This window comes from Larimichthys crocea, chromosome X (assembly GCF_000972845.2).
Source record: "Larimichthys crocea isolate SSNF chromosome X, L_crocea_2.0, whole genome shotgun sequence".
Lineage (NCBI taxonomy): Eukaryota > Metazoa > Chordata > Actinopteri > Sciaenidae > Larimichthys > Larimichthys crocea.
The window spans coordinates 7,283,239-7,295,187 of record NC_040020.1 but is presented as its reverse complement, the minus strand read 5'-3'; the positions used below and the strand labels follow the sequence as shown (position 1 = coordinate 7,295,187).

Below are 11,949 nucleotides of genomic sequence, written 5' to 3'. Positions count from 1 at the left end.
CAATAGACCAACAAATCAAAAATTTTATTCACCTCACAGCTGACTTGTGTTGATGAAACATTGGTCACTTTTTTATGTCAACATCTAAGAACTTTTGTTTTATTCATATTTAGATGAGATGATGTTAAAGTTGGTTTTGTGATGATTTCCTTTATTTAAAGAGCAAAAGCTAACAGGACAGCTTTTCTCAATGAATGGAAGGATCTGACAAATTATTACCATCCTGCATTTAACATTACAGTTTCCATTTAACTTAAACAGTGTAGCACTTAAGAAATTACATGAAAGTCAGCTCACAGAGCAGCAGCATAAGCTCTGATTGGCCAGACTCCTGTGTCAGCCAATCACAACTCCTGTTGCTGCTCTGATTCATTGTGTCATACTTTTCCTTCAGGTTGACGATACTGCCTGATTTTAGCCACGATGTCGTCAGAGGACCTTTTGAACACTCTGGAGGATTTGACAGACGATGAACTGAAGAACTTCAAATGGTATCTGAAGCAGCCTGACGTCCTGGATGGATACCAAACCATCAAAGTGTCCAAGCTGGAGAAGGCAGACAGACGGGACATCGTGGATCTGATGGTGAACACCTATGAACTTCATGGAGCTCTGAAGGTGACCAAGAAGGTTTTAGAGAAGATCAACAAGAACGATCTGGTCCAGAGTCTGTCAGAGACGAGCTCAGGACCAGAAGGTCAGTCACATCCTTATTTTTATATTTTCAGATACAGAGTGACACAATACTTAAAGGAACAGGGTCTCTCAGTGCAGAAGATCATTGTATTCACCAAAGAAAAACAAGTGGAGGTCTGAGCTCATAATTATGAGAAAAGGTTTCAGTTATCTGTTCTTGTTGTTTGAGAGGACGAGGTGTGATGACTTTATTTCATTAATCACATTTTCTATACATATATTTTCTATGCATTGTGCATTTTCTCTTTTAGAATCTTGTTGACCAATGAAAAGATGTTTTGTTCAATCATGCATGTCGGGTCGATAGAAGGAGGATAGCTTTATAAACGTTCTGACTTTCAATTTGAGGATAGACAACATGAATGATTTTGAGTTTCCTGTATTTTTGACAAACAGCCAATCATATTGTGAGGCCATTGCTGTCTAAGTAGCAGCGAGCTCAGTTTTATTTTCAGATTGGAAACTTTAAGGGATTTTTTTGTGTTGTGACTTTTAAACTGTTCCGTGGTGCATGTAGGATTTACTTCCTGTGCTAATATGCAACGAGTGCAACGATTTTTAAGTGCAGTGCAAATAAGGTTGTTCATTAAAAGAGGTTTCAACAAACTGTGATGCAGATGCTAACAAACTAAAGATTGTTGACTGACTGTGAGGAATATCTGCATGTCACTAAATTTAATAGTAACAGTACATTTTGGATTATCATATTTCAGTTAACAATGCTACATATACAGTGACTTGTCTCTACAGATAAAGATTTATTGGAGTTGCACAGAGATCACACTCCAACTAATCAGTTATTCAAGATGAAACTTAACTTTATGATAAAGTAAAATGAGTCAGTTTGAAAATATAACACACAATCTCTCTCTCAGGATCAATGGATGTCAATGATGTTGGCGAGACTTCAGAGAACAGAGGACCTTCCTCCTGTCAGAGTGAAGGTAAAGCTGCTGTATTCTCTTGTTTGTATGGAAGCCCTGACAGGCCAAATGTAGTTTTTTTGTTGTTGCTTTTTTTTTTACTTGCATGCATGAGACATTATGACTCCATTCTAACTAAGTGGAATCAAAGATTATGAGATTTAGGTGAATCAGCATATCTGCTAAAATGATTAAATTTAAGTCCCTCCAAAAAGGTTTTGAATACTTTTTTTTAACTTTATTTTTCACAGTTTAAGAACATATATTTATATTACAAACATTGGGAACATGAGGTCAGGACAGGACACAAACACACACAAAAAACACAACAAAAAACTGTCTGCACATAGCTATTTGTTCATATGCATATACATGCAATTAAACACTGCATGTGGTACAATTGCTTGAGTGGAATATTTTCAGTGTTTGTTAATGGGCCAAAAAAGAGGTAAATTTTTTCCAATGTCTTTCCCCCACAGTCTTTTGTATCCTCAGGTTATAGGTAGTGTGTTCCATATGGTGTAACTGATTAACAATGTTTATAAAAGTGTCCATTGATGGCCGCTCCTTCTGAAGCCAGCATTTTGTGATGGCTTTCTTGCTGGCTGCCATGAATATCCTTAGGAGGTACGAGTCACTTTTATTCCTTTAAGTCCTTTGGGAGGAGTCCGAGATATAGAGCAGAAAAGGACATACTAATAGGAAAGCCCAGCATCTTTGAGATAATGCTGGACACCTCCTCCCAGAATGGCTTAATGTGAGGGCAGGTCCAGAAAATATGTGCGTGGTCTGCCATTGTCCTGTCACATCTCCAGCATGATAGTGAGTTTCCCATTTGCCTGGATTTTTGTTTCAGTGGCATAAAAAAGCGAATAATGTTAAAGTGGGATTATTGTAAATAAACTGTTTAGAAACTGTTTATCATGAGTGAACTTCAGCTAATCAAATCAATGAACCATAGAACACAGTAAAACTCTTACTATGCTAACCTCTTCAGCAGAGGCAAATAGTCACTTCACATACGTCATCACACACATAGGGTTAAACCATGCCTGCATCTCGTGGCCTAACTGGCTGTAGTTCCTCAAAAGACGCTGATTGGTTTGTAACCACTGGGCTCGGACACAAATGCATAGCGTGTATAAGATATTCAATTGAAGACAATACAAAGACAAGTTATTGTTCAACTGATGAAACTTTATGATCAAACTGATACACTTCTGAATTTGATGTCTGCAACATGTTTTGAAAAAGTTTGGAAAAAAGACTTTAAAGGTTGTTGGATGCTCAAATAACACCTTTCAGATGATATCATGATCAGGAAAGTAGGAGTCCTTGAAAGGTTAAAATACTTTTGTAAATATACACACTTCCTGAATTGGATGTCAGCAACAAGAATTCTTGTCCACAGGCAAACAAAACATACCTTTTAGCAAAACAAAAAAATAAATTGTTTTCTGATGCTTGTGAGAAAACAGGCTGATGTGTTTTTTTTCCTGTTTATGTCACAGATGGATTGTTCCAGTACCGGAGCCACGACACATCCATATTACCAACAGTTACTTCAGTCAAACCTCAGGACAAGTTCATGTGTGCACAAGAGGGGGGGTCACAGAAGAAGGATGAGGAACGTCTGGTTGATATCTACACAGAGCGGTACATCACAGGTGGAGGTGACATCCACATCAACACACAGCATGAGGTCATGCAGATTGAGGCAGCAGGGAAGCCAGCAAGATACAGAGAAATCATGAACCCAGTGACATGTTCAAGCCTCCCTCTGGAAGATAAACCCATAAGAACAGTGCTGACCACTGGAATCGCAGGAATTGGAAAAACATTTCTTCGTGCAAGTTTGTGTTGGACTGGGCTGAAGGAAGAGCCAATCAGGATGTGCATCTCATATTCCCCTTCACCTTTCGCCACCTGAACTTAGGGACAGAACAAAGTTTTTCTTGACAGAGGTCATTCATGAATGTATCACGAGGCCAGAGTCACCCAGAAGAAGCTCTTAACTACATCTTTACAACTCGGCAGTCATCAGGAAAACCAACTAGACAGAAGGGAATTCAAAGTTCTGTTTGTTTTGGATGGACTGGAGGAGAGCCGACTTCAACTGGACTGCTCTACCAATAAAAACCAGGCAGTTAAATTTGATGTTACACAGCGTCGACCTCAGTGGATGAGCTCGGACAAACCTCTCAAGAGAAATCTGCTTCTTCTGCTCGCTCTGGATAACCACACGACCTGCAGCAGCCAATCAGATCCATTCTGATTTTGTCAACATCATGACAGAGGTCAGAGGGTTCACGTGACCCTCAGAAGGACGAGTACTTCAAGAAGAGATTCAGAGATGAAGAGCAGGCCAGCAAATCATCCCCCACATCAAGACATCACGAAGCCTCCACATCATGTGCCACATCCCAGTCTCTGCTGGATCACTGCTACAGTTCTGGAGGATCTGTTGAAGACCAGAGAGGGAGGAGAGCTGGCCCAAGACCCTGACTGAGATGTACACAGAATTCCTGGTTGTTCAGATGGACGGACAAAAGAGAAGTATGAACCAGAAAAGTACATTCAGTACATTCAATACATTGTTCATTATCAAAACTGGCTTTCCAGCAGCTGGAAAAGGGCAACCTGACTTCTACGAGGAAGATTCAAAAGAGAGTGGCATTGATGTCAGAGGAGCCTCAGTGTGTTCAGGAGTGTTCACAGAGATCTTTAAAGAAGAACGTGGGAAGAAGAAAGAACGACAAGATGTTTAGCTTCATCCATCTGAGTGTTCAGGAGTTTTTGGCAGCTTTACATGTAGAGAGGAAACTCATTACACAAACAAAATGTGATGTTGAACAGGGCAAACGTTTGAACGTGTGCGAATGTTTTTCACCAAAACATCTGTGAGGAGGTCCACAGGTTTGCTATTGACAAGGCCTTACAGAGTCCAAATGGACACCTGGACTTGTTCCTCCGCTTCCTCCTCGCGGGTCTTTCACTGGAGACCAATCAGACCAACTCCCTGAAGGCTACTGAAAAAGAAAAGAAGCTCACAGACCAATCAGGAAACAGTCAGTACATCAAGAAGAAGATCATGAGAATCTGTCTCCAGAGAGAACATCAACCTGTTCCACGGTCTGAATGAACTGAATGATCTTCTCTAGTGGAGGAGATCCAACAGTACCTGAGTTCAGGAAGTCCTTCCACAGATGAACTGACTCCTGCTCAGTGGTCAGCCTTGGTCTTCATCTTACTGTCATCAGACAAAGATCTGGACGTGTTTGACCTGAAGAAATACTCTGCTTCAGAGGAGGTTTCTTCTGAGGATGCTGCCAGTGGTCAAAGCCTCCAACAAAGCTCTGTAAGTGACAGACCAAAAGAATAATACTGTACAATAGTAGGATGTTCTCAACTAATGAATGTCTTCAACTGATGAGATCTAGTCACTGATTGTTTAGTGGATAAATGAGACAACTTTCAAATTGTTTTTTTAGTTTGATTCTACCTCCACAGATTAACGTAGCCACACACACAAACAAAGAAATGCAGTGTAGTTCATTAAGACATAATTAATTTCTATAAATTGTTTGGATATTTTGATGAATTATGTTAGATTCCAGTAATATATTCAATAAAAATGATCATGCATCACAAAAAAACTCTCTTCACTTGAGACTATGACATGCAATAAGCATAACAAGCAAGTCTTATGTCATGATGTTTCTTTATCACTATCTCTACAGGCTGAGTGGCTGTAACTGTCAGAGAGAAGCTGTGAAGCTCTGTCTCAGCCTCAGCTCCCAGTCTCACGTCTGACAGAGCTGGACCTGAGTAACAACGACCTGAAGGATTCAGGAGTGAAGCTGCTCTCTGCTGGACTGGAGAGTCCACACGGTACACTGGAGACTCTCAGGTCAGATCAACTGTGATGTATTTGTGTAACACTGTATTCCCTGTTGTTGAAACAAACATTTTTACTGGCAAAGTCTACTTGACTGACATGTTCATTTGGCTTCTGCTGTGTATTGATGATCAAACATCTGCCCTTTCAAATAAAGATTCCACAAATTCACTTGATAAATAAACTGAACTGAACACGTATCGGGCATGTTAAAGTAAAACATAAAGGTTAAAGTGTTTCATTGTGTTTTTAATCAGGTTAAATCAAACCAGGCTCACAGAGAAATGCTGTCAGGAGTTCTCATCAGTTCCAGCTCCCAGTCCTCACTCTGAGAGATCTGGACTGAGTAACAACGACCTGCAGGATTCAGGAGGAAGCTGCTCCTGCTGGACTGAGAGTCACTGTACACTGAGAGCTCTCAGGTCAGATCACACTGTGATGTATTTGTGAACACTGTATTTCCCTGTTGTTGAAACAAACATTTTACTGGCAAAGTCTACTTGACTGACATGTATTCATTTGGCTTCTGCTGTGTCATTGATGATCAAACATCTGCCCTTTCAAATCAAAAGATTCCACAGAATTCCACAAATAGATCACTATTTTATCAGTTCAATGTCACTCCTTCAGAGCAACCCCCTCCTCCTCCATCGATGGTTACGTTCCACCAAAACCACCACCTTTCCTAACCATCTCCAACCTACTCTCCCATTGTTTCCTCTGTCTACCTCCACTCAGCACATTCTCCTCTCTGAAGGTTAATGATGCCACTGATTCACTCTGCTCTACGAGGCCTGCTCGACCCAACCAATCTCACCCACGGTTGGATGATACCCTCCGATCACTGCGCACCAAGCTCAGAGCTGCTCAAAGAAAATGGCTCAATCAAACTTTTATCCTCTTTCTCAGCCAGCGTCACTGCTGCACAGACTGCTTTTTACAACGACAAAGCCAACAGTGTCACTGACACCCGGAAACCTTTCTCCACCTTTAAATCACTACTCAACCCTCCACCTCCTCCTCCTCCTACCAGCCTTGCTGCTGATACCTTTGCATCATTCTTTACAGGCAAAGTTGCAGCAATCAGCAGCCAGTTCTCTGACCAGCTCTGTGACATGTAGCCGTCCTACTACATGCTCTTTGGACCCTATACCAACAAACCTTCTTCAGTCCATCAGCCCAACCATCATGGCAGCTATCACACATGTGTTAAAGGTGTCACTGACCTCAGGCACTTTTCCCACTGCATTCAAAGCAGCTCGAGTAACGCCTCTACTCAAGAAACCCTCTGAACCTGCTCAGGTCGAGAACTATCATCCTGTCTCACTTCCATTTTTATCCTCTCCCTGAACAATCTTGTTGATCTGAACCATTCTGGTTTCAAGAGTGGTCACTCAAACAAACTGCTCTGTTGTCTGTGACAGAAGCCTTAAAAGAAGCCAGAGCAGCAGCACAGTCCTCTGTCCTCATTCTGTTGACTGATCAGCTGCCTTTGACACAGTTAACCATCGCATCCTCCTCTCTACTCTCTCTAACCATGGGCATCTCTGGCTTGGCTCTTTCCTGGTTTGAATCTTACCTGACAGGTTGTTCAGTGTATCCTGGCTTGGACAGTTGTCCACTTCACATCACCTCACCACAGGAGTGCCCCAGGGCTCAGTGCTGGGGCCCCTACTATTTGCTCTCTACAACCACCTCCTTGGATCCAATTATCCGCTCACATGGCCTTTCCTATCACGCTATGCAGATGACACTCATGTATCTGTCATGTCCTCCTGAGGACCCTCGCTCTCTGCTCTGGTCTCGAATGTCTCTCAGACATCTCCACATGGATGAAGACCACATCACCTCCAGCTGAACCTCTCAAAAACGAACTTGCTCCTTCCAGACAGACCTACTATACACCATGACATCCACATCAACATTGACTCCTTGTGTCTCGCCCCCACCAGGGTGGTGTTAAACTTAGGGGTTATGATTGATGACAAACAGACCTTTTCCAATCATGTTGCCTCAGTTGCCCAGTCATGCTGCTTTGCACTTCACAACATGATAAAAATCAGACCTTACTTAACTCAACATGCTACTGAGCTCCTGACACAAGCTGTGTTCATCTCCAGACTAGACTACTGTAACGCCGTCCTCACGGGCCTCCCCGGCACAGTGAAACCCCTTCAGATGATCCAGAATGCAGGTTGCATTGGTATAGCTCGTGGTGCAGTGATACAATGTTGCCACAGCAAGAAGGTTCAGTTGCTGTATGTTCAGAGTTTGCATGGTTTCTCTCTGGGTACTCTGGATTCCTACACCACCAAAGACATGCAGTTGATAGGTTAATTGGTGGAGCCTAATTGCCCAGAGTGTGAATGTGAGTGTGATTAGTTAACCAGTCACCAATAGTTAATAGTGAAAGTATAATAGTCTCTATGTACAGTCCCCCTGACGTACTGTTTTGTTTGTTGTCGTGGAGTCTTTACCCATGTAGTGTTACCGTCAGACATTCTAGTCTGAGACTGTTGTCTGTTTCATTTAATGAAACGTCAACAGTTAGCCATCTATTATGTCTATGAAGGCAACATTCAGTTCCTCGAAAATGTATGAATGCAGAGCCAGAATACTTTGTTGATCACAGGTTCTGGTGTGATTTACTTTAGCAGAATGATTTCAAAGCAGGACTGATGAGAAATTTAACATTGAGTTCTTTTTATCCGTGTGTGTGTGTGTGTGTGTGTGTGTGTGTGTGTGTGTGTGTGTGGCTCCAGGCGGTCAGGCTGTCTGGTAGCAGAGGAAGGTTGTGAACTTCTCTGGCCCAGCTCTGGTCCAACCCCTCCCATCTGAGAGGCTGGACCTGAGCTACAATCATCCAGGAGAGTCAGGAGTGAAGCTGCTGTCTGCTGGTCTGGAGAATCCACGCTGGAGACTGGACACTCTCAGGTATGAAGAGACAACAAGAGCTCACACACTGTTTCTCTGTCACACTGACAGGCTGAGGACTGTTGGTTCACAGTCTGAACCAGCAGCACTGCTGAAACAGTGAAAGAAGTAACTGATGTGCTGAGAGTCCCTGAGACTGACCTCCTAATGATACCAGACCAGGATCTGTGTTGATCATTTATTGATGGATAGGACATCCATTCTTTCTGGCAAATGCAGTCAAGTGTTTATAAAGCAGAATACAAAAGAGATCAGTCATTTTTGGACATTTGGACTAAGATTGCAGATTTTTGTTTTTGAAGTCACATGATCAAAACATCCAGTGTACTGCAGTCCTTCAGGAAAGACTCCACCAATGATGATTACTAACTCTGAATGTTTTAAACCAAACAGCGGATTAAAGCGTACGTGTGTTGTGCTTAACTTAGTTTGTCTGATCATCTGACTGACTCCCTCTGTCCTTGTGGACTTCTACTGTGAACTCAAGTTTTTAAATCAAGATTCATTCATGAGATACGAGAGCACAAAGTTCTGTCTTCACAGATCCAGCATCTCATTTTGTTTCAAGTCCAGCAGACTGATGAACTTAAAATGTGCAACATTTTCTTTGGGGCAGCCCCTGGACCCCCTAGAAGGTCTGAGGTCCACCACCACAGTCTCAGAGTCCTGTGGGACACACTGAGCACTGAATGTACCTGTGCATTGTCTGAGTTATGTGTTAACATCTTACTCTTCTGCTTCAATTTAAACCAATAACTTGACTCATTTCTACTTTGAAATGTTTGTTACTGTTTGTATGAACATTTTTATTGAAGTTTAACACAAATAATACAGACAGGGGGAGATCAGTTCACTCAATCAGGGAGCCACTGTCAGACCTGGACTCAACAGGACTCGACACAGAGGAATAAAGTTCAGGCAGTCTTTACTCTTCAACCTCTCAGACAGAGTGATAACCAAACAGGCTATGAAAGTTATTTATGAATACAAAGAAAAAGGAAAAACCAAAGCGGAAGATGAGAAACAAAAAAACACTCTATGAAATTTAATGTAGAACAAAATCACTCACAAATGAGGCAAAGAATCCAGGCTTACGTGGAGAAAAGGAAAGGACAAAACGTGGATTATGACGACACGGCAAGAACGAGACACTCTGACACAAGACAAGGGGAGACGCAGACTATAAGACACATGAGGGTGATGGGGACCAGGTGGACACAATCAGGAATCAGGGAAGACACTCGGACCGGTGACACATGAGGAAGGGCAAGTGACCTGGAACAAGAGGAGAGTTAATTTTCAAAATAAAACAGGAAGTAGTAAATTTTCAGAATAAAACAGGAAGAACAAAAACCAGGACAAAACAAACCACCTCACCACGGTGTGACAGAAATATCTCACACATCTATGCATTAATGAAATAGGACGGTATTCTTGCATTCATCCAGATCTTTACCTTTCTTAGGAACTGGACTAATAAGGGCCTGTCCCCTCCAGCGCTTCCTTATACACCTCTAGTAAAGGTGAAGCTTACTCTGTGGCAAAGCTTTAAAGAATTCCACAGTGAAGCCGTCGGGCCCAGGTGCTTTACTTGAAGGTAAAGCCTTAATTACCCCTTTAATCTCCTCAATAGTTGTATCAAGGTCTAGAAAATCCCTCTGTTCATCTGTCAGTTTTGGGAGTCCTAGTGGTTCTAAAAACTATGAGAGGGAGATTGTGAACTATACAGGTTACTATAAAATTCTTTAAAGGCCTGATTAATATCTACAGTCTCAGTAAGCAGGTCCCCAGCTGGCAACCGAACAGCAGGAATAATCACTGCATGAAGGACTGATCCTTTGGTCCGTGGGGAGTCCACTCTACCAGCAGGACATTTCTTTCTTGAATTCTCAGTATTTTATCACATCTCTTGTAGATCGTGAGCCGCTGTAACGAGTGAATTTCCTCACTGAGGATCAATAAAGTCGATCTGATCTGATTTGTTGGATGTTTTCCTTTTTGTCTTCTGAATTGATGTAAAGTTGAATTGAGTGTGTGTATGAATGTGTTTTACAGCAGATGATTGGTCTTGATGGTGGATGTGAGTGAATCTTTCGAAGATCATTGATGAAGAAGCTTCTGAAGGTTCATTCTTTGTTTCTCCTCCAGGGTGGATCATGGTGGAGAGCAGAGGCTGAAACCTGGTCTGAGGAAGTGTAAGTGTTTGTTCACTTTGATTCATGAAAACAAGGCAGCACATTTTAAAGGAGTTTAAATCAAAAGCTGTTGTGTATCTGCATTCAACTCTCAGTTTGAAAGAAGATCCAAAAAGACAGTCATGTGAAGTTTGGATCTAATTAACAGTCAGTCTGTTAATAAAGCAACAAATAAACCCATCAGGTGTGTTAGATGATAAACTGCTGCTGTATTCTGTCTTGTTCTCCATCAGATGCCTGTGAACTCACAGTGGACACAAACACAGTGAACACAAACCTCAAACTGTCGGACAACAACAGGAAGGTGACATATGTGAGAGAAAAGCAGCCGTATCCTGATCATCCAGAGAGGTTTGATGACGTTCCTCAGCGCTGTGTGGAGATGGTCTGACTGGTCGCTGTTACGGGGAGGTCGAGTGGAGAGGAGATTTGATGTACAGTGAGTTACAGAGGAACAAGGAGAAGGAAGTGATGACTGTGTGTTTGGATTATTGATCAGTCCGGGAGTCGAAGTGTTCTGATGAAGATGGTTACCTGTCTGGCACAATAAAGAAAACATTCACTCCTCCTCCCGCCTCCTCCTCCATCTCCTCCTCCTCCTCGGTCTCTCCAGAGTAGCAGTGTATGTGGACTGTCCTGCTGGTCCGGTCCTTCTACAGAGTCTGCTCTGACAACACTGATCCACCTCCACACCTTCAACACCACATTCACTGAACCTCTTTATCCTGGGTTCAGGGTCGGGTCACCTGGTTCCTCAGGGTCTCTGTGTCCCTCTGTAAGACAAAGAGTCTCCTCCTGTGTAGAGAAACTTCTGACAAACACAAACTAACTGAAGTCTGTGAAAACATTTGTTGGTGAATGTTCTGCACATTCGTGGTTTGATTGAAATATTTAGAAATGTTTTCATTGAGTGTTTCAGGACGAACGTTCAGATTTTAGTTTGACATTTTCTGCTGTTGAGAGGATTTCTGCAGTTATGTTGATCATTTGTGTCGAGATGTTTCTTCAGAAAACGACGAGAAAAAGACCAAAAACCAAAGAAAAGAAAGGAGGATTCCTCCGTCAGAAATGAACCCACAAAATATGATCAGACCAAGACACAAGGTCATGTTTTGATTTTCATTTCTTTACGTTTACTCATTGATCCTTTGTATTTTTCATATTTTTCATACAGACGTTTTTTATATCTCCTTATTCCATTCTTATGGTGAACATGGGGAAAGAGAGTTTCCATTCAGCGTGTTTATGGAGAAACATTGAATCATTCCAACTGTTTTATGCTTTCCTTTATTTATCATGACTC

The 11,949-nt window shown here is 42.0% G+C and overlaps 1 protein-coding gene across 1 annotated transcript in view; it reads left to right on the top strand.

The window, feature by feature from the left end:
- The first annotated feature begins 2,667 nt into the window (after nucleotides 1-2,667).
- The window catches only part of LOC109141645 (uncharacterized), a 21,143-nt gene continuing 11,861 nt past the window's right edge, over nucleotides 2,668-11,949 (top strand). Inside the window, exons 1-5 of the mRNA XM_027282527.1 lie at nucleotides 2,668-2,695; nucleotides 3,131-3,378; nucleotides 4,528-4,687; nucleotides 4,781-4,954; nucleotides 5,382-5,529. Of these exons, the coding sequence (XP_027138328.1) occupies nucleotides 2,668-2,695; nucleotides 3,131-3,378; nucleotides 4,528-4,687; nucleotides 4,781-4,954; nucleotides 5,382-5,529 (758 nt within the window). The remainder of the gene's footprint in view (nucleotides 2,696-3,130; nucleotides 3,379-4,527; nucleotides 4,688-4,780; nucleotides 4,955-5,381; nucleotides 5,530-11,949) is intronic.